The 23,357-nt window shown below is 42.2% G+C and overlaps 1 protein-coding gene across 1 annotated transcript; it reads left to right on the top strand.

The window, feature by feature from the left end:
- Nucleotides 1–4,863: 4,863 nt before the first annotated feature.
- On the top strand, nt 4,864–22,117 carry LOC111957984 (hyaluronan and proteoglycan link protein 1). The gene is made up of 4 exons (XM_023979129.2): nt 4,864–5,144; nt 15,239–15,610; nt 18,069–18,371; nt 19,114–22,117. Exons 1-4 carry the CDS (start codon nt 5,045–5,047, stop codon nt 19,401–19,403), a joined length of 1,065 nt encoding a protein of 354 aa, XP_023834897.1. The 5' UTR covers nt 4,864–5,044; the 3' UTR covers nt 19,404–22,117.
- Nucleotides 22,118–23,357: the final 1,240 nt, after the last annotated feature.

The raw sequence follows: 23,357 nt of genomic DNA, 5'->3' as shown, positions 1-23,357 counted from the left end.
TTTCCCCCAATTGCTCAGTTTGCTGGGGCGGCCAGCTCTAGGAATAGTCTTGGTGGTTCAAAACTTATTCCACTTAAGAATTGTGTAGGCCACTGTGTTCTTGGGGACCTTCAATGCTGCAAAATTGTTTTGGTGATCCTTCCCCAGATCTGTGCCTCAGCATAATCCTGTCTCGGAGCTCAACGGACAATTCATTCGACCTCATGGCTTGGTTTTTGCTCTGACATGCACTGTCAACTGTGGGACCTTATATAGACAGGTGTGTGCCTTTCCAAATCATGTCCAATCAATTGAATTTACCACAGGTAGACTCCAATCAAGTTGTAGAAACGTCTCAAGGATGATCAATGAAAACAGGATGCACCAGAGCTCAATATCAAGCCTCATAGCAAAGGGTCTGAATACTTATGTCAAAAGTTTTCTGTTTGTGTTTTTATACATTTGCAAAAGTTTCTAAAACCCTGTTTTTGCTCTGTCACTATGGGCTATTGTGTGTAGATTGCTGAGGACTTTTATTTATTCAATCCATGTTAAAATAAGGCTGTAACGTATCAAAATGGGGAAAAAGTCAAGGGGTCTGAATACTTTCCGAAGGCACTATACACGGAGGGAAAGTGTCAGTAACATGCATGCCAGTCTTTTCTGGCTAAAATTTGAGAAGACATTGACTATCACTATTGGTCTTCATGCGAGGTATTGATGTGTTGAAGGTACCGAACTGTCTGTTCAAGCAGTTGGCACACAGTTCGGACACTCATCCGTACAACAGAAGACATGCAACCAGTGGTCTCTTCACAGTCCCCAGGTCCAGAACAGACACTGGGAAACAGAGCCATGATGACTACATGGAACTCTCTGCCACCCCAGGTAACTCAAGCTACCAATAAAACTGTAACGATGTGCGCTGAGAGTCGGGAAGCAAGTTCAGGGAGTGAGTGTTCTAATAAAATAAATGGAACATAATATAACACAAGAAACACTAACAACACACAAACATGAAACTGAAACAGAAACAATGACGCCCTGGGGAAGGAAGCAAATGGAGTGACATATATAGGGAAGGTAATCAGGGAAGTGATGGAGTCCAGGTGAGTCTGATGATGCACAGGTGTGCGTAACGATGGTGATAACGAGCAGCCTGGTGACCTAGAGGCCGGAGAGGGAGCACATGTGACAAAAACCAGTTTTAAAAAATTATAAACGAACAGCTTACTACACAAAAGGGACTGTGAAGAGACACAGCCATTTTATATATATTGTTTTGTAATTTGTACTGTACTCTGTATTAGACATAGATATTGTGTGCATGTACTGATATGTACAATAGGCTGTGTGCGACATTTAAAATGTATGTAATTCAGTCCATGACTAATAATGTTCTGTGCTATGTATTATGTCACGTTTTCATGTGGACCCTAGAAAGAGTAGCTGATGCTTTTGCAGCGGCTAATGGGGATCCTAATAAATACCAAATGAAGCAGTCTTTCGACAGAACTGTGTTAAAAGGCCAATTGCCAGTGATTAAGTTCGAAACACTAGCTAGGTTCCATCCAATTTGCGACAGATTTTCATGAGATTATTATAAAATCTGCATTATTTTTTTTTTTTGCATTTTCGATAAAAACAGATTTGTTACAGATAAAAGGCTGTGCATGATGACGTAGTGCACATAAAAAAAGTTATGTGCCAAATATAAAATGTAAGTTCAATGTTTTTCATTTGCCTTTTCCAATTTATCGATTTACTGTTTTGTCACGCAAAATGTTGAGATAAATGGCACACTTGCCCAATCTGGTTTTCATGCATACAACAGTTTGTTGATAAGGTTGACAGGTTAGGTTATATTATAAGATGTATAAGATTCTTATTTGTTATTTGGCAGCTAAACACTGATCATCATGTCACTAGCATACAGATTAAAATCTCAATATTTATTGGAAAGGAGCACCAAGCTCATAACCTTGCACTTTCAACACCCTGTGAAGTTCATCATCATTTATTTAATCTGTAGTTAAAAAAACAGTGCATGCTTTTTCAAGTTGTGGTTAGAGGACACCACAATGTAGAATCTCGGGTCTATCAATACTTGCCCAAGAAATCGTTTACCCCGCAATTTGTCACCAAATTCCTTTTACCGACACAAAACGATCCCACCATGTCGAGTAAGCAAATTGTCTGTCGACATTTCTGAAATTGTACTGACACTTCCTGTTTCCATCACAGCTGTCGTGATTTTTTTTATATGGTTTAGACTGAACTTGCATAAAACTATGGATGGAAACGTGGTTAAACCTTAAGAATCTAAGCCTAAAGAGGAGGACATATTAAATATTCAAGACACATTGAATACCAGATTCAAACATGAAAAACAGATCGTCAAAACATTTATTAAAAGGAAGTTTGTGTTAAAGTGTCTGTCCTATATCTGAGAGATATAAGAAAGAATAGGACATTATTTACCCATATTTAACCCCTTATTTTTGTTGCACTAAACTACTTTCATATATACACTTCCAGAACTTTTTTGAAACTGGTACCGGGCGACTTTCTGACGAGTCTTGTGAGGCTTGTGGGTGTCCTAGATCAAAAAATGTACGTGTTCAAAAGAGTCTCCCCTTTCCATAGAGGGGTCATATTAGTTTCTAGCCCAAACTGTTCGGACACTATAGGCAGAAGTTGTCAGATCGGCGGTACTAACTTCAGACGAGTCCTGTGACGCTTGTGGGGGAAAGTAAAGCACCGTTCGTACGCTACAGAAGTTTCTGCGATGTCTCATGGTCTGACAAACACTGCTGTAGCTCAGCGACCTTCCATCTTAGATGCGGAAGGCTGCCATTGGAAAGGAAAACCCTTGGGAAAATCTGATTTTTATTTTTTTAAAGCATGGAATGCTTAAGGAACCGAGAAAGCCAATAGTTGGGGAACGTCAGGTATCAGTTGTGTCCTCAAAGGTTGATTGTGTTTCCAAACACACTTACATGATTTTTCCCGTTGAAAATTCGAGTAAAACAATACTGTTCAAATCTGCACACATCCAAGATAAACTGATTCAATAGCATTGTAAGTTTGTATGCAGAATGGTGGGTGTGTTCGCTGGATCTACATTTGCCCTTGCGGTTTGTCTGTAAGTGTTTCTCTCAATGGGGGTGAAAATTATCACAATCATAGCGGTGCTTGCTTTGATTAGAGGAAAACACTATATAGACTTGTATGTTGAGGTGAAATCCCCCAGTGGTTACAGAGCCATTCATTAGAGTTACTTACCAGCCTAGAGCAGGTATGTAGAGCTCATACGATCTGCCAAACATTGTCCCTGTAATTACTTCGGAATTGCTCAATCTTTAACTACCACAGGACTAGAATCTGTTGAAAGTATAGCCAAAGGTATTCATCTATGCGATATTGCACCATACATTGAGTTCCCTTGCATTTTAGATAAAAACTTTACTAAATCCTAACGCTGCCAACTTAAAGTGGATGGTTGAAGTTGCACCTGGCTAGCTTACGTTCCGAGTTCCTATCTCTGCCATGAGACTAAGGGTTTATAGTGTTTATGCATCCCCCACGCTCATCTCTATAGTAAACTTATGACTTAAATCAAACCTTATGTACTATCTTCGGTGGATGGAGGTTTAGGTGTGGAAGATGTGATTAGCTGGGGCTTTAGTCTATACGACAAGGGCCCATAGGTTCTTCTCTGACAGGGGTGTTGTCACATCTCAGGGTGTTTAAAAAAATAGAGAGAGATAGAGAGAGAGAGACCGAGAGGAAAAAATATATAAAAAGGTTTGAATTTCCCCAGCTGTAACAACTCTTGTGATCGAGGGGCCCAGGACACAATCTGTGGTTTGTCCCTCCGTCCTAGTGCTGCCGTCACTCAAGGACCATCCGGACGGCTGAGAAAATGATTAAGACAGACCACACACTCCCCCTCACCCGCCATACCCCGGAATAGCCTAAGCAGCCCTATCGAATCAGTTTAGAAAGACCTGAAGAGGTTTCCAGATTAGAGTTTAAATGAGTCCTCCTCATTGAAGAGGTTACTATCTACGTATAGTGTTCCTATCTAGTCAGTTATTATTGCACACATCTGCCATAGAACAACTTTAAGTGGCAGGAAATGAAAATAGGCTTTCACTGTACAGAGAAGGTTAGACTGAGAAAGGAGGGGATTAGGGGAAATAAAGAACGTGAAGGCAAGGAGAGGGATTTGCAATGAGGTGAACTTTGGGAGCACTGTACAGATTTGCAGCCAGGCAGGTTTTTAGGTTCTTGTATCATCACTGGATGTAGAAATAAATGAAATATCAGCAAGGGCAGCCAAGAAAGAGCAGGTAAAATCACATGGAGGGCCTCACACACCCCAACACAAACCCCAGGCAGGTGCAGTCTCTATTTAAGATGATGCTCTCCCCCCTCTCAACTGGAAAGGTGCTTGGATTTCAGTTGCAGAGGTAAAACATTACAGCAGGACTTACAGCCATAGTAAAAGTACTATAATAGTTTAGGTTGTGCTGCAGGCTCGCTACAAAGAACATGGAAGAAGCAGCATTGTGGTCACAGGAAGAAAACGATCACCAAAAAGCAGAAAGTAATTAAAATGAGTGGATAAAGGTGTTTTTTGCTTTGGACCTGAATGGACACAATACACATATTTGTGAATATGTTTCTTTGTTCAGTGGACTCTCCTGAGGGACACTTTGAGGACAGTATAGTGTACCTTTTCTGCTCCTCGGGGAGACCAGCGTGGAGACACCTAACATTGTGGGGAGGTGGAGGAGAGCCAGGATGATGGGCTCTCTCCCTCTGAGGGGGAGTGGTCTCAGCCATGCTGGGCTACAATAAAAGGCACTTGTGTGGACCTCTAAGGAGCCCAAACTTTCCAGTAGCACTACCGGCGGCTGCTGCACCAGGGTTACTGGCACACTTCAAACAAAGAACTCTTGATTCTGATACATTTGCTACCTAGCAAATTAGTGAGACATTTCATTTAGAATTTCTTTGCATTTCCAGTGAAGAGGCCCCTTGGTGTGAAAAAGAGAAAATGATAGCTCTGCTTTGCACCGCTTTGCTTTCTCTGACCCTGGCCAGCAGTGTGTACAGTGATACCAACAGCACTGCTTCTGCACCAGTCTACGCAGCAGGTAAGTGTGTGTGTCTGTGTGATGTGTCTCTGTGGGTTTGTGCGTGTGTGCATGTGTGTGTGCATGTGTGTGTCTGTGTGATGTGTCTCTGTGGGTTTGTGCGTGTGTGTGTGTGTGTGTGTGTGTGTGTGTGTGTGTGTGTGTGTGTGTGTGTGTGTGTGTGTGTGTGTGTGTGTGTGTGTGTGTGTGTGTGTGTGTGTGTGTGTGTGTGTGTGTGTGTGTGTGTGTGTGTGTGTGTGTGTGTGTGTGTGTGTGTGTGTGTGTGTGTGTGTGTGTGTGTGTGTGTGTGTGTGTGTGTGTGTGTGTGTGTGTGTGTGTGTGTGTGTGTGTGTGTGTGTGTGTTCGTGCAGGGGTGTGCATGTGCATGCCATGAGGCCTCAGTAAAGTGGGGACCATAGACTACTATAACAGCAGGGTCATTATAGTGGTTGGTAACAGAACCCTCTCTGGGATGCCATTCACAGTCTGACTCACCACTGACTAACGGTTTACGGCTAGCCACTGGCTGAGCATAAATCAGCCTGTCAGTCACAATGGCTTGCTTCCACACATCACAAACTAACGGTTTTACACTGCATATGGACCAAACTACTATTTTTAGAAGGAAAATGTGTCCGTTTTCATTGTAGCTCAAATTGGGTTCTAGTTCAAAATTGTTTACAGATAAACTGTAGATAATTGATTATTATGTCTACAAATGGACCACTTGGCCTTTTTTGTTCCTTTACAATGTATTTATTAGGAGGGAGTGAGAAGTGGAAAATTGGAGGGGGACATTTTCAGATTGCACCTGCTCAAGCTACTTAAATAGCACCTGTGGCCTACACCAAATACTGTGAGATATCTTACTGCCAAATGCAATAGTACAATACCACTGAGAAACATATGGTTCTAGCTCAAACTAGAGTCTCAATGTACAAAGTGAAGAGTATTTGAATTGATTTGTCCAGCCCGGTAGGCTGACTCAGGGGATTTGAGTTTCAGCACGTGTTAGCTCTATCACGGTAGAGAGAGAAATCCTGGCAAAAGGCAAACAAATACACTTCCTCCTGTAGATGAGATGCTGCTGTTCTGTCTTTCTGTCTGTGTAAACGTTTGTTCTCCTCCTGTGGCCTGATGATGTCAGAAGTTTGTGCGTGTTTATTTGTTTTATTTCACGATGATTTTCAAAAAGGTAGGCCAGTGCTGTGCTGTGCGTGACACAACGCACGTAACTTTTATGCACTCAAGAAATATTCAAGCAAAGTTGCACCCACCTTTTAGATAAGAACATGTCTGCCTACCTTTCTGTCATGTCAACCATCCATCCAAATCAAATAATTCCATGTGTCCGTCTGTCTTCATAAACGTTCACTACATAATGTAATAGGCTACGTGAGTTAAAGTTTATGGTAGGGATCATCAACTAGATTTAGCCTTACTCTGTTTTTGTTTTTTTGAGCAGGGGCTGAAAAACAATTACACATATTTTTTAAGCTGCAAATTGACCACAAGAAGCCCAAACAGATATATGAATTGACAATGACATAATCATTTCAAACCTTGCTTACATTTGTATATGATCACGTGTCCTTCTATTATCCGTGGGGATGCTTGGAGTTGATTTCCTAGTGTTTTTACAGGCTTTCATGTCTAACAATGAAAAAAGAAAGCAATGAAACATTTTTGGGGGGGGGATTTGTGTTTTTTTCTTTTTGCTCAGAAAAATTGAGAGCCAAATACCCGTGGGCCAAATTAACCACAAGTTGGGGAAACCTGTTATATGTGGTAATCAAATGAGGAACACTGCAGCTGTAGATTGCCAGTAATAATCATTCATCACGTATACTATACAGTATATAATCAATACACAACATTCAGGAAGTAGGGTATTTCATGCAAAAATGTTATCACTCTTTTCTATTTTATAAAATTATCACATTCTCTTTCTCGCTCAAAGAAGGCAATTTGGCCCTGGCTTGGAAACGAAATATCTTGCATCATGCTGTAAATGATTGTCATTCGTCTACCGATTTGTAAATGTAGGCAATTAATAATTGTTGGCCTAATAATAGCATATTTGATTTAACCCCCCAAAAAATTGGAGAGTGAGTATAAATCCCATTTCGATAGATGCACGCATCAGTATGCTATTATAGCCTATCTGCAGCGGGGAAAATATTGTACAAGGATATGTTTCCTGTCAGCTGGCTACTGTAGGAAAGTTACAATCTAATGAAACATTTGTTACATAGTTTAGCTCATGAAGTGGACGTTATGTTGCACATTCAACACTAACTAGGTGATCCCTCTTATTTTCGTAGGTATACGTATATTACCGTGTAGCAATGGATGTAGAGTCAAAAGCATACGACAACATAACACGATGGACAATGTTGATTGGCAGGTGGAATGATGTCCAATAGGATTGCAAGGTAAAAGTGGAAGGTGGGATCAGGTTGGCTCCCTTTTCCCTTGGTTGGTAGAGACTTCAGAAAATATGAAATTGTTACCCGCACCATAAACATGTATGTGGGGGGAGTTGACGTTTGTGTGTATGCATGCATCTGAGTGTTTGTCAAATCAAATCAAAAACATACACATGGTTAGCAGATGTTAATGCGAGTGTAGCGAAATGCTTGTGCTTCTAGTTCCGACAATGCAGTAATAACCAACCAGTAATCTAACAAATTCACAACAACTACCTTATACACACAAATGTAAGGGATGAATAAGAATATGTACATATGAATATATAGATGAGCAATGGCCGTGCGGCATAGGCAAGATGCAGTAGATGGTATAGAACCGTATATACATATGAGATGAGTAATGTAGGATATGTAAACATTATTAAAGTGGCGTTATTTAAAGTGACTAGTGATACCTTTTATTTAGTCCATTTATTAAAGTGGCCAGAGATTTGAGTCTGTATGTTGGCAGCAGCCTCTCTATGTTAGTGATGGCTGTTTTAACAGTCTGATGGCCTTGAGATAGAAGCTGTTTTTCAGTCTCTCGTACATGCATGCGTGTGTGTGTGAGAGTGAGTGGACGTTTTTTGGGCACGTGCCAGGGGTGTGTGTGTAGGTGTGTGCCTTGGTCACAGCTATGCCTGTTAACTCCATCTTCTTATTGATTCAGGCTAGCTGTGCAGAGCTGTAGGATGTTGTAAAGGATAGCATGTCTAGCAGGCCTGGGTTGGTGTGGTTTTTCACTCAACGATACACATGTAGTTACAGCTGTGTAACATACTCTCTCTCTGTATACATACTGATGTAGGCTTATAGGCTAATTAGTGACTATTCAACTTGCTCGGTTGCTCCTTCAACATCTCAAAGACCACAATTACACCCAGTTAACATAAGGTTAGGATAACATTATTAAACTTCTGTAGACGCCGAACATACAGTATATGCCGCATGGCAACGTTGGACCATTATGATGTTACTGTTCATTTATTCCATTATGATGTTACTGTTCATTTATTGCCCTACGTTGCTACACTCTCAAAGACACAGCTGTTTCCAATAGCGCAGTACTGTAAGCTTTTATGGAGTGAGAGAGAATTGTGTACGATCGTAGAAATGGCAGTAGGGTCTTGGCTTCTGCTGTACTTTTTAATTGTCACGCACATGTGTTCATTTACTTATTCTCTCCTCTTTCATTTTCACCCCACCCTTAACAAAATATGTGGGGGGGGGGGGGAATGGTAGGTAATGGTTTAATGAGCCGTTTCTATACGTTACATCTGACAATTAGGGGGAACCTTTGACCCCACAGAAATAGCCTTGTATAAATAAGCTAAGACTTGATATATGACAGACAGAAAAAAATATTTAGCTGCTTGCCAAGTGGTTAAATACACATGCAAAGCTGTCGCTTTATGAGTGCAGTGTATATTACTTGGGGCCACATACACTCAAGGGCAATATATCTCCACTGGTAACTCAGGTAGCAGGGACAGGGGTAAGAGAGCAGTCTTACACTCACATCTCTACTGAAATTAGGCATTTTTGGGTATTGTTCACCAATATATCTTTACATTGGCATTCTTTGCATCTTTTTGTACAGGATCTGTCTGTTCTTGATGTTTCAGATGCATGTGGCCAGTCTATGTGCTGTATGGGGTCTCCTTGTACAGGGTTTTTTAGTTTATGTTCAACCGCATAGTGTTTCCTGGTAGCTATGAGACCTCTTATTTGTACCATGTACACCCCATCCCCAGCCTCATATGTTCAGGGATTATGAACCTCAGCCAGTGGCTTACGAGCGCTAGAACAATGTTTCTATAAATCAGACAAACGAGGTCTTTATTATTTTGCCTCGTATCTGTTGAATAAGAATCAGAAACGTTTAGGGATAAATCCTGGATGGCGTCACATCTGGCCGACTGCCGTTGACGTTGTCATGCGCTCCCGGTTTGATGAGGAGCGATTGTGTCATTCTGGGCTTTCAGTTTCCAATGAAACTTCACTCAACGGCTTCCCAAGTCCAGAATTTATGAGGCAGAGAGAAGCTGTGAGTCATAAGCCAGTGACAGAGGGAGAATTCATACAAAGATGCTGGGCCTCTCCATGAAACTCTCCATGCCCCATTCTTTTAAGAAGTGTGATTTTTTATTCTGCCTCGTAAACCCTTTGGCATGCGTCTGGTGTGCCTGCCTGCCTGCCTGCATGGAGGCGAGGTGTCTGGGTGGGAATGGAGGGGAGGGATGGTGGTGAGTGAGTTGCAGCCCTGAGGAAAGGAAGGAAATTAAAGAGCAGTTAGAGATATAGGGTGAGATTACATTTGTCAGGCAGCACAGCTTCTGCTCATTAAACCCCTCTGCAGGATAGCGTGCAACTGATAACGTATAGGCCACTCTATTAAGCTGAGCCACGTGTCGACTATTTGCTCTGTGTACATGGTAGAATGGGGTTTAGAGAGGTTGGGTGAAAAGCAGGGGTGGAGGAAATTGGGGTGTGGGGGAGAAATTATCAGAGCGGAAGGCTGTTAACCTGGAGTACCTGGTAGCGATTCCTGCATCTGTAAATGGCACATGTGGAAAAGGTTTTACCCATTGAAGAGAGGGCAGAACCATTTTCCAGTCATGGCTTTGGTGTGGCTCAAGGAGAACCCGACAAGGACAAAAAAAGAGGAAAGGAAGGAGAGAAAGAGGAATAGAGAAACCAGGAGAGACAGTCAGACACAGAAGGGAGGAAGGGAAAGCGGGAGAGAGAGAAGCATATTATTTTGTTAAGCTTACACACTGGCTAGGACGACTGCGGACACTAGTTAGTAGCTACTGATGTAATTTGATCACTAACCAGGTATCTATCCAACCTTTTTATGTACATGTCAGATAAAAACATGTCATTACAGGCCTATTGGAAACAGAACGTTTTTCCGTAAACTTTCCAAATGTCGACGAAACAAAATACACTAGACAAGGTGGCATCTTTTTGTGTCGGTAAAATTAAGAATGCGAGAGATGTCGGTGGAATATTGTTGTGAAGGGTCTGGAGGTCAGGGAGATTGTGGGAACTCACATGGAGTTGTCGGAAAAGCATGCAGTTTATTAGGATACAGACAATATAAATGATGATGAACTTCACAGGGTGGTGAAACTACAAGGTGATGAGCTTGATTGTCCTTTTCAAAAAATATTGAGGGTTTTATTCTGGTAACATGATAATGGATGCTTTGCTGCAGATTGAAAAATAAAAATAATCGTGCTCTTTTGTCAATAACAATAATCTCATCATATAGGCTAGGGGTCTCCAAAAAGTCGATTGCGAGCTACCAGTAGCTCGCAGACCACCTATGAGTAGCTCGCCAAACAATTCCGAATGTACATGGAATTTTTTCGCCGAATACAACTGGTGTAGACCTTACAGTGAAATGCTTACTTACAAACCCTTAACCAACCATGCAGTTTTAAGAAAAAATAAGTGTTAAGAAATATTTACTAAATAAACAAAATAAATAAATAAGAAAATAGAAAAATAACAAACAATTAAAGAGCAACAATAAAATAATAGTAGCGAGGCTATATACAGGGGGTACCGGTACTGAGTCAATGTGCGGGGGCACCGGCTAGTTGAGGTAATGAGGTAATATGTACATGTAAAGTGACAATGCATACAGTAGATAATAAACAGAGTAGCAGCAGTATAATAATGGGGGGATCAATGCAAATAGGCCGGGTAGCCATTCGGTTAGCTTTTCAGGAGTCTTATGGCTTGGGGGTAGAAGCAGTTAAGAAGCCTTTTGGACCTAGACTTGGTGCTCTAGTACTGCTTGCCATGCGGAAGCAGAGAGAACAGTCTATGACTAGGGTGGTTGGAGTTTGACAATTTTTTGTGCCTTCCTTTGATAATGCCTGGTATAGAGGTCCTGGATGCCAGGAAGCTTGGCCCCAGTGATGTATTGGGCCATACGCATTACCCTCTGTCGTGCCTTGTGGTCGGAGGGCGAGCAGTTGCCATACCAGGCGGTGATGAAACCAGTCAGGATGCTCTCAATGGTCAGCTGTAGAACTTTGAGGATCTGAGGACCCATGCCAAATCTTTTCAGTCTCCTGAGGGGGAATAGGTTTTGTCGTGCCTTCTTCACAACTGTCATGGTGTGCTTGGACCATGTTAGTTTGTTGGTGATGTGGACACCAAGGAACTTGAAGTTCTCAACCTGCTCCACTGCAGTCCCGTCGATGAGAATGGGGGAGTGCTCGGTCCTCTTTTTCCTGTAGTCCACAATCATCTCCTTTGTTTTGATCACGTTGAGGGAGAGGTTGTTGTCCCGGCACCACACGGCCAGGTCTCTGACCTCCCTGTAGGCTGTCTCGTTGTTGTCGTGATCAGGCCCACCACTGTTGTGTCATCGGCAAATTTAATGATGGTGTTGTAGTCGTGCCTGGTCGTGCAGTCATGAGTGAACAGAAAGTATAGGAGGGGGCTGAACACACACCCCTGAGAGGCCCCTGTGTTGAGGATCAGTGTGGCGGATGTGTTGTTACCTACCCTTACCACCTGGGGACGCCCCGTCAGGAAGTCCAGGATCCAGTTGCAGAGGGAGGTGTTTATTCCCAGGGTCCTTAGCTTAGTCATGAGCTTTGAGGGCACTATGGTGTTGAACGCTGAGCTGTAGTCAATGAATAGCATTTCTCACTCGCTAGATGAGCAATTAAAAATAAAAATGAGGAAACATAATTTGGGAAAATAATCACTGATTATATAGATTTTGAAGGGACAGAAAACATAGTGCACTACTTTCTCTTGTACACTAAGGACCCGGGGAAGAATTGCAGGGAAGAGGAGAAGAGAACAATGTGCCTCTTTGAAAGCTAGAAATAACCTTGTAGCTCGCAACGTAATTTTAAAAAAACTAGCTCTCATGCTAGAAAAGGTTGTAGACCCCTGACATAGGCTATACCTGCGCTGTTGGCTAGTGCACACGTGCCAATACCAGAGTGGGCACACGCGCTATATAAAGCAAAAAAAATGTGTGAGAAAACCACCAGTAGAGTTGAAAATGAGATGGAAACCCTTTTAACTTGTATTTTTTATATGGTACATGGGAATTTAACTGCAAAAAGTTGTTTCATGTGCACTACATCATCACGCAAAGCCTTTTATCTACAAACAAGTCAATTTGATGGAAACACATATCTGGTGAGAAAATGTGCATATTGTTTTTATGGAGATTTTAGAATATTCACATTTAAATCTGTCGCCAATTGGATGGAAACCCACAGTAGCTTATGATTATGACTCGAAAGGGGACTTGGTTCTTACCAAAGGCTGCTTTTTTCTACGGGCATACTCTGCTCAAAGGGGAGGGATGTGAACATTCTGCTTTGTTTGAGAACGTTATGTACGGTAACATACAGGCAGTGGTGTAAAGTACTTAAGGTCAAATACTTTACAGTAGTTTTGGGGGGAAATCTGTCCTTAACCTTTTTTTTTTTTTTACTTTTACTTTTTATTCAGTACATTCCTAAAGACAATAATGTACTTTTTACTCCATACATTTTCCCTGACACCCAAAAGTACTCGTTATGTTTGGAATTGGTTAGCAGGACAGGAAAATGGTTCAATTCACACACTTATCAAGAGAATATACCTGGTCATCCTACTGCCTCTCTGGGGCACTCACTAAACACACATGCTTTGTTTTGTAAATGATGTCTGAGTGTTGGAGTGGGCCCCTGGATATCCATATATTTAAAAAAAAATGTAATTGTGCTGTCTGGTGTGATTAATATAAGGAATTTGAAATTATTTATACTATATTTTACTTTTACTGTTGATACTTAAGTATATTTTAGCAATTAAATTTACATTTGATACTTAAGTATATTTTAAAACAAAAACTTTTACTCAAGTAGTATTTTACTGGGTGACTTTCACTTTTACTTGAGTCATTTTCTGTTTAATAAGGTATCATGACTTTTACTCAAGTTTACCAATTGAGTACTTTTTCCACCACTGCATATACTACAGGAAATGCTTATTTTACTCTTACTCTCGATCATATAGACAAACTGTTTGTCTTTTAGCCATGCTTGTATAGTTCATTGAAGTGTGATGTGTCAGCACCATATATTTAAGAAGAGGCTGATGTGTGGTGACCATTGGCTGCTCTGTCCGGCCCATGGGGCTGTATATCCTGGGGCTCTACACACAGCTTTATTGGTTGCGGCTGCACCAGTGGTGAGTGGGTCATGGGTCAAGTGCATCCATCATGTCCCTGCCTGGGCTCAGTGGACTGTGTGTAGGCAACCACTGGGTGGGGTCCCAACAAAGCAACACTCTCATAAAGGGCCTGGAGGTCAGGGAGATTGTGGGAACTCACGTGGAGTGACTGATAGCAGCTACCTATCTGAACTGAAGGGTGGCCTGGTTAGGAGGGAGGCCAGGAGGGAGGGAGGATGGGAAAGAATGATGATGGCCATAACGTGAGGGAAAACGTGTCTGTTTGCAAACCGTATAGTCACCTTTTTTTGTAAATCCTGAATAGTAGGATGCCCAACTCATGTTTTAGACAAGTCAGCTGGGGCGGGTGAAAGATAAACATTTCATCTTGGGGGTTAATGTGGAGTAACGTTGAATGTGTTAACTGCCAGAGCTGGTCATGGTATATAGTTTGGTGAGAGCTAGGTGCAGATGATTTGCGGAGGTGGGAGACTGGCTGGTTCCCAAAGCTGAATCTATTTAGGACTGAAGGGCTACTTTGATAATATAGCTGATTGGCCACTACAGAGAGGGGAAGAGGGAGAGTGTGTGTGTGTGTTTCTAGGCAATGTTGAGAGGGGCATTTTTCAGAGATCTTTTACTGCTTTTTTGCTTGCCAATCAAACACATGCGATCTTTAAAATCAATTCATTACTCAAAACATTAAAAGATGTGACACGTCTGAACTGACACCAGTAATTAAACGCCTTTAAGGATCCGCCCCTTTTTTAAAATTTTCGCCTAAAATTACATACCCAAATCTAACTGCCTGTAACTCAGGCCCTGAAGCAAGGATACGCAAACACTTTGAAGTTTGTGGAAATGTGAAAAGAATGTAGGAGAATATAACACAATAGATATGGTAAAAGATAATACAAAGGGGGGAAGAAAACGTTATTTTGTATTTTTTTGTACCATCATCTTTGAAATGCAAAAGAAAGGCCATAATGTATTATTCCAGCCCAGATGCAATTTAAATGTTGACCACTAGATGGCAGCAGTGTATCTGCAAAGTTTTAGACTGATACAATGAACCATTGCATTTCTGTTCAAAATGTTGTATCCAAACTGCCCAAATGTGCATAATTTGTTTATTAATAACTTTTCATGTTCAAAACATGTGCACTCTCCTCAAACAATAGCATTGTATTATTTCACTGTAATAGCTAATGTAAATTGGACAGTGCAGTTAGATTAACTAGAATTTAAGCTTTCTGCCAATATCAGATATACCTATGTCCTGGGAAATTGTCTTGTTACTTACAACCTCATGCTAGTCGCATTAGCCTATGTTAGCTCAACCGTCCCTTGGACGAAGTTAATACAACTTTGTTACGTATTCTACTGTATTCTTCTGATGCTTTAGTAAATCTTGACTTACTCACCTTTTCCTGTCCTTCCCAGAGACTGAACTTGGTGATCAGAACCGTGTGTTTGCCAGTCGCGGCTCCAACATCACTCTACAATGCCGGCTCCACCGCCAGCACGGGACGTCTTTCGGCCGCATGGGCATGAGGATCAAGTGGACCAAGCTGTCCGCGGATGAGTCACTGGAGGAAGATGTGCTGGTTTCCATGGGCTTCCACAAGAAGAGCTATGGCAGCTTCCTGGGCCGTGTCCGCCTGCTGGAGGCCGACGATGACGATGCCTCACTGCTCATCAACGACGTGTCCCTGGACGACATGGGAAAGTTCCGTTGTGAGGTCATTGATGGCATGGAGGATGTCATTCATGAGGTTACCTTGGAGGTGCAAGGTAGTGCAGGCTACAGCGATGGTAAATCATTATCTTTTTACTTCCTTCCCCGGCTCAGCGATGGCCATCTCATCTCATCCTCCCCGCACATCACGTCACCACCCTCCATTTCATGTTCTCTTCACTGTTGTGTCTTTATGGTGTTGTTATACTTTTGTTACCCTGTAAATAAGGACAGGAGGTTTTCATGACCTGACCCATAAACTACTGTCTGGTAGAAATGAATGGTTTCAAGACCAGAACCAGGAAATAATGGTTTCAAGACCAGAGCCTGTTTCCTTATTTTCAACACCTCACCACCATTATATTGATGTATGTGTAGAAAGACAAAAGACAAAAAAGAAGACAGCTTTTGTTCATTTTCCAGAGTCCGTGCTGATTATATTCACACAGCCTTACACTGCAGTACATGAAAACACATTTTCCATCTGAACTAATCCCACTCCGCATCGATTCTAACATCCTCCTTGCTCATACAGTGCTATTTGCATAATCGTGAAAGGAGTCCTGTTCTTCCTTTTAATATGTGGCACAAATACAACCTTTTTTTTGTGCATTCTATTGATAAAACTGAGTCAGCCTGAATCTATTGAATACTATTACACGGTCATAGTTCCCATCTGGGCCAAGACCGCCTGAGCAGATTTTGCTCCAGGTTAATAAAAGGGATCTTGAATAGAGAACAGCTAGCTAGCTGGCCATAATGAAAACAGGCTGGAACGACTGTCTATTGTTAACATTGGAACAAAGTCATGCCCGATGAAAAGCCTCTGTGCTGGTTGTGATTTTCCCTCAGAGTAATCCAATTGAATGTTCTCTTGTGTGCAGCTGTATACATCTGACAGTCAAGCACTCAGCTAGCACTAGGCTACCACGGGATGCAGGCTTGTGTAAAAGATGAAACTACCGACGCTGATGTAACAATCTAGTGTGTTACAGGGGATTGTTTCTGCTTTATCAGCTCTTAGTTGTTTCTAAACCACCAAGGGCCAAATGCAACCCTCTCTGTTAGCTAGCAGTGGCACAAAGTACATTAACAAGGGATGAAGAAGTCCAATTCAGTGCTTTTTATATTTTTACCTTTATTTAACAAGGCAAGTCAGTTCAGAACAAAATTCTTATTTTCAATGATGGCCTAGGAACAGTGGATTAAGTGTCTTGTTCAGGGGAAGAAGGACAGATTTTTACCTTGTCAGCTCTGGGATTCAATCTTGCAACCTTTCGGTTACTAGTCCAACGCTCTAACCGCGAGGCTACCTGCCGCTTTCCAAGAACATTGCATCTCTTAAACAGTATGTCAACAATCCCTACAGCCAAACGATAGCCACCTTTCCCTCACAGCACATTACATTTTAGGCATTTAGCAGACTCTTATCCAGAGTGAGTCACAGTAGTGAGTCACAGTAGTGAGACCATACATATTCATACTGGTCCCCCATCATGGGAAGTTAACCCACAACCCTGGCATTGCAAGTGCCATGCTCTTCCAACTGAGCCACACTGGACTAAATTTCACACGTATAAGGGATTACATTTGTTTGTAGGCCGGACACACATAAAATACTGGTCAGGACAATAGAGGAGTGGGCCAGCAAAGTCTGAGTCAAGATAATTAATTCAATTACATAACCATAACACCTAAGGGGCTGTTTTACGGCTGTAAAATCACATAACTGGACCACCAAATGATTGACACCAGAGGTTCCATTTGCTGTACACAGTTGATGATTGTGCTTTGTATTATAGTGCTTTGGAGTCTTGTTCTGGCCTAACATATTTGCTAGCTTGGCTGTTACAGCCTAATTAAAACGTAAACAGCGTGAGATGTATCTCCCTTCCCTGCTGAGGGGCAGAATACCACATAATTAATCAGTTAGCGAAGTCTGAATCCTCTCTGCAGCTCACCAGGAGCTGCAGGACCAAGAACAGCAATAGCTTACACTCACTAACATATACTATCAGATCGTATGTCAGAAACCCCCAATCCCTCATGGCTGGTCCAGTCTAGACCCAAGGACCACACACATTCTTCATCCTACTGGCTGGCTGGGTCTGCAAACCCACAGGAGGATGAGTGTGTAAAACATAAATCCAAATGTATCTGTATTCAGACGGACTGTATTGTGTTAGAATAACATTCCTCTCCTAGAGTATGCTGTGATATACCGTGTTTTATGTGTATCTGTATGTTTTAATTTACGGTAGATTTCCATGAACTGTATTTATATAACATGCATAACTATGCAATGGGTTTCTATCCACTGTGGTGATTCAATTAAAGACATAAAAGAAACATTCACGTAAAGACACATTCAAAAAAGTGCATGTCATAAAAAGGATAACAATCAATTCCGACTCACTAATAGTTGTCTTACAATAGAATAGTGAGTTCAGTTGGCACTTTCCTGAACGAGTGCTCCATTTAGCCTAAGAGCCAAATTAACTAAGATATTAACCCCAGCTCCTTGCTCATTCCCAGGTGTGGTGTTCCCTTACTCCCCACGGCTGGGCCGATACAACCTCAACTTCCACGATGCTGAGCAGGCTTGCCTGGACCAGGACTCTGTGGTGGCCTCCTTCGACCAGCTCTACGAGGCCTGGAGGAGTGGCCTTGACTGGTGCAATGCCGGTTGGCTGAACGACGGCTCCGTGCAGTACCCCATAACCAACCCCAGACGGGCCTGTGGAGGAGTCAACTCCGGTGCGGGCCTGAGGAGCTACGGCCAGCGTGACAAGTCCAAGAGCCGTTACGATGTCTTCTGCTTCACCTCTGCCGTCAACGGTGAGTTTGTGTCTGCTTTATGTGGTTGTTTTTGAGGTAGTCATTGGACTTGCAGTATCTATTATTTCATTTTTTTCTTCTTTTTTTTAAAATTAAATAATTTGTTTTACCCCCTTTTTCGTGGTATCCAATTATTAGTAGTTACTGTCTTGTATCATCGCTACAACTCCCGTACGGGCTCAGGAGAGACAAAGGTCAAGAGAGCCATGCGTCCTCCGAAACACAACCAAGCCGCACTGCTTCTTAACACACAGCGCATCCAACGCGGAAGCCAGCCGCACCAATGTGTCGGAGGAAACACCGTACACCTAGCGACCTGATCAGCGTGCCCCGCACCCGGCCCGCCACAGGAGTCGCTAGTGCGCAATGAGACAAGGATATCCCTACCGGCCAAACCCTCCCTAACCCGGACGACGATAGGCCAATTGTGCGTCACCCCATGGACCTCCCGGTCGCGGCCAGCTGCGACAGTGCCTGGGCTCAAACCCAGAGTCTCTGGTGGCACAGCTAGCACTGTGATGCAGTGCCTTAGACCACTGTGATGCAGTGCCTTAGACCACTGTGATGCAGTGCCTTAGACCACTGCAGTATCTATTATTTGAACAAAAGTAGTAGAAATAGATAGACATACATTACAGTAGGGAAGAGTTCATCAGCATATCAATTGGCCTCTCTTTAAAATGAGGCAACCCAACCAAAATACTCTGTTTTCATTTGGCCGTCTTCCCCTCTCTGACCTCAGGCCGCTTCTACTGGCTGGTGCAGCCCGACAAGCTAACGTTCAACGAGGCTGCTCAGGCGTGCCAGGATGATGGAGCTGAGATCGCCAAGGTGGGCCAGATGTATGCTGCATGGAAGCTGAACGGCTATGACCGCTGCGATTCTGGCTGGCTGGCTGACGGCAGTGTCCGCTACCCCATCTCCAGACCCCGCAGGAACTGCAGCCCGACAGAGGCGGCTGTGCGCTTCGTGGGATTCCCCGACAAGAAGCAAAAGCTCTTTGGCGTCTACTGCTTCAAGGGCCAGCAGTGAAGAGGAAAGGTCTTAGCCCTGAGCACCAAACCCATATAACCCATCAAAGAAAAACAACGACAACAACAACACCAATAAACAGAAGATGCATGTCGTAGCATCAGCTCATTACCTTACCAATACTGTGATACATTTTTTTAATGAATACTGTAAAATCTCATTTATGATCTCAATTTTTTGTAAGCTGAAACAAGCGTTATTCCTTAACATTTTCAGTCATGTAATATGTTGCTCATATAATATAACGATACCATTTTTTAGTTATACAAAATGTTGGTCATATAATAACACAGCACTATGGTTGAAATGGACTGGATGAGTTACGTCTTCTAAGGGCTAGATTCAATCAGATCCGCTTTAGCCATATAGCGGTTGTTTTAGCGGTGTGTTGGAGGTGGAACTGCATTAGAGCTGTCAAACCGGTGAGCAGCTGGTCTTGATCATTGTTGCAAAGCCACAACCAAAGCCACATCCAGTCGCATTAAAATTGTAGGCTACATAGAAATAATGCTCTAATTGAAAATCATTCAATGAAATGAGGATTTCCATCACCCTAATCAAGGTGTAGATCACATTCCAGTGTTTGAACCTGGAAACTAGGCTACAAGGGATTTCTCTTAATTCTACTCCGTGCAGCCAATGGCAACATCCTCTTTAGGTATAATGCCAGGAGCCACTTGTGGATTTGACAGCTCTAACACAGTTCCACCCCCAACACCGCAAAAACAACCGTTATGCGGATGTCGGCTAAAGCAGATCTGATTGAATAGAGCCCTAACTAACATGTACTGTGGCCTATCTAGCAGCTTATGAGCTAAATTGCATGAACATAATGACCACTGTTTGACTATGGCAGAAGTCTATTTCAGTAACACTTGCACAGTAAATGCTACCACAAAAAAATGTAAATATATATTTCAATCCGAATCTGAAGTGAATATTCATCTGAGCAGAGGGGCATTTCACAAAGGAGATTCAAGCTAACTTTCCTGAAACAGCAAACTAGGATATTGTTCCAAAGTTTCAGAATTTCAGAAAAGTTTGCTACTAATTTACAGACCCTAATCTCTGAAAAACACCTTGTATTGTTGCTTTTATTTTAATGATACCTTTCTCTCCTCTGTGTCTAAAGACTTCCCCCTTACACCTCTACTAACAATTCTTTGGGGTGCTTTTCAACTTTATTAACTGTGATCCGACATGAAAACATTTCTGTTTAAGGCATAAAATGAATGTATGCGTGCCGAACTTGTAACGATCATCTAATTCCTCCCTCTCGGATGAGGAAGAGGAGTAAGGGTCGGACCAAAATGCAGTGGTGAAGGTAGACATAATGATTTATTAAACGAGACCGAAAACACGAAGAACACTAGAGAATTACAAAAACAATAAACGACGTAGACAGACCTGGACTTGAGAACTTACATATAACGAAGAACGCACGAACAGGAACAGACTACATACACGAACGACAAAACGAAACAGTCCCGTGTGGTAGACATATACAGACACTGGAGACAACCACCCACAAACAAACAGTGAGAACACCCTACCTTAATATGGTTCTCAATCAGAGGAAACGTCAAACACCTGCCTCTAATTGAGAACCATATCAGGCAACYCATTAACCCCAACATAGAAACACAAAACATAGACTACCCACCCAGCTCACATCCTGACCAACTAAACAAAGTTAAACAAAGGAAAAATAAGGTCAGGAACGTGACAGAACTGTCACTCACTCATCATAGCTAGTTTAAATCAATAGCCATACAGAGCAATTAGTGTTACTAATATACATTTTTGGTTTTCATTATCTTTTTCTAATGATCATTTTATGTCACTATGTGTGGCATATTGCATCTCTTTCGAGAGAAAGACATACTCCACATACCTGCCCCTCACCCAAATTTCAGCTAAAAGTCAGTGTTGGAAAAATCTCAGCGTACTATAGGCCTACTATAGGCCTAGTGTTTAAACACAATGACCTAGCCATCCACTCACAGCCAAGTGCATATCAGGATTGCAATACAATTGGAGTGAATCCTTGCAAACTAAGCGGTACTCTGATATTGGTATTTAACAGCAGTACAGAAACAGCTGTATGTCTGTAACACTGGAATGGCAGCCAAATAGGGATCCATATTGACAAACTGCTGCTGTTGCAAAGGATTTGGGTTGACTGTAAATCATCACCGAAGTTACGAGCTGCAAACAAAGGGCTTACATTACACTTCTCAGAGCATGCAACCCCCTTTAAGACCCCGTTGGTAGTGTGCGACAGTGCTTTAAGACAGTGCTTTAAGACAGTGCCTTAAGCCAGGTGACCATTTTGGGTGATCCATCCAGGCCACCCAAGACCTGCTTTGAGAACTGCCAATTGTATAATTCAGGCAAAATGACGTTGACGCACAAATAAAAACGCAGGGTCTGACTTAAATCCTGGCTTGAAGAGGTTGGTCCAGTCCAGACTCGAAGATCAAACGAGTCACAAAGTATTTCAAAACAAATATAAAGTGGGAAAAAAGAGAGACTAGAAATATTGCATCTGACTTGTGGTCTATATATGTTATTGCTTGGTATTCTCTTAGCATTAGAATAGTAATGGGCCCCTAGGACATGCAGGAGGTCGACAACTGAGATCTGTGTTGACTGAAATCACAACCACTAGCCTATTGAAGCCAATATTTGCCAATAAAACTGATCATACAATTTATGGTGGTCATCTTTCTTTTTGTGTGTTGTATTTCGGCTTACCTTTTTCTCTTTCCTAGATCTGGCATTGACATAGGGAGCATGTGGTTATTTTGGTTGAACCTGGTTTACTAACTGCAGTTAGATAAAATACACTGTTAAATAGACTGATACACATGCACCTGTGGAGGAGGAGATGCACTGCAGTACTTAATGCACCTGGTGGCCACACCAGATACTGCTGTTACTTTTGATCCCCCCCCACACACACACATTGTTCGGGGACACATTATTCAATTTCTGTTATTCCAGTCACATGTCTGTGGCTTGTTCAATGTATGTCTGTTGTTGTATCATGTTATGTTCATACAAATATTTACACAAACACGCAGTTGAGTTTACAAAAGAGAATGATATACAGTGCCTTTGAAAAATATTCCGGCCCAATGACTTTTTCAACATTTTGTTACATTACAGCCTTATTCTAAAATGGATTAAATACAAAAAAATCCTCAGTAATCTACCCCGTAATGACAAAGTGAAAACAGTGTAGAACCTTTTGAAAAAGTGTATAAAAAATACAATAAACAATTCCTTTATTTACATAAGTATTCAGACCCTTTGCTATGAGACTCGATATTGAGCTCAGGTGCATCTTGTTTCCACTGATCATCCTTGAGATGTTTCTACAACTTGATTGGAGTCCACCAGTGGTACACTCAATTGATTCGACATGATTTGGAAAGGCACACACCTGTCTATATAAGGTCCCAAAGTTGACAATGCATGTCAGAGCAAAAACCAAGTCATGAGGGCGAATGAATTGTCCGTAGAGCTCCGAGACAGGATTGTGTAATGGCACAGATCTGGGGAAGAGTCAGCAAAAAAAATCTGCATCATTGAATGTTCCCAAGAACACAGTGGCCTACATCATTCTTAAATTGAAAAAGTTTGGAACCACCAAGACTCTTCCTAGAGCTTGACGCCCGGCCAAACTGAGCAATCGGGGGAGAATGTCCTTGGTCAGGGAGGTGACCAACAACCTAATGGTCACTCTGACAGAGCTCTAGAATTCCTCTGTGGAGATAGGAGACATTTCCAGAATGACAACCATATCTGCAGCACTCCACCAATCAGGCCTTTATGGTAGAGCGGCCAGACGAAAGCCACTCCTCAGTAAAAGGCACATGACAGCCAGCTTGGAGTTTGCCCAAATGCACCTAAAGGACTCTCAAACCATGAGAAGCAAGATTCTCTGGT

The sequence above is a fragment of the Salvelinus sp. IW2-2015 genome, linkage group LG33 (genome assembly GCF_002910315.2).
Source record: "Salvelinus sp. IW2-2015 linkage group LG33, ASM291031v2, whole genome shotgun sequence".
Lineage (NCBI taxonomy): Eukaryota > Metazoa > Chordata > Actinopteri > Salmoniformes > Salmonidae > Salvelinus > Salvelinus sp. IW2-2015.
Note: the sequence above shows the minus strand (reverse complement) of the source record. Positions and strands in the feature narration are given on the sequence as shown.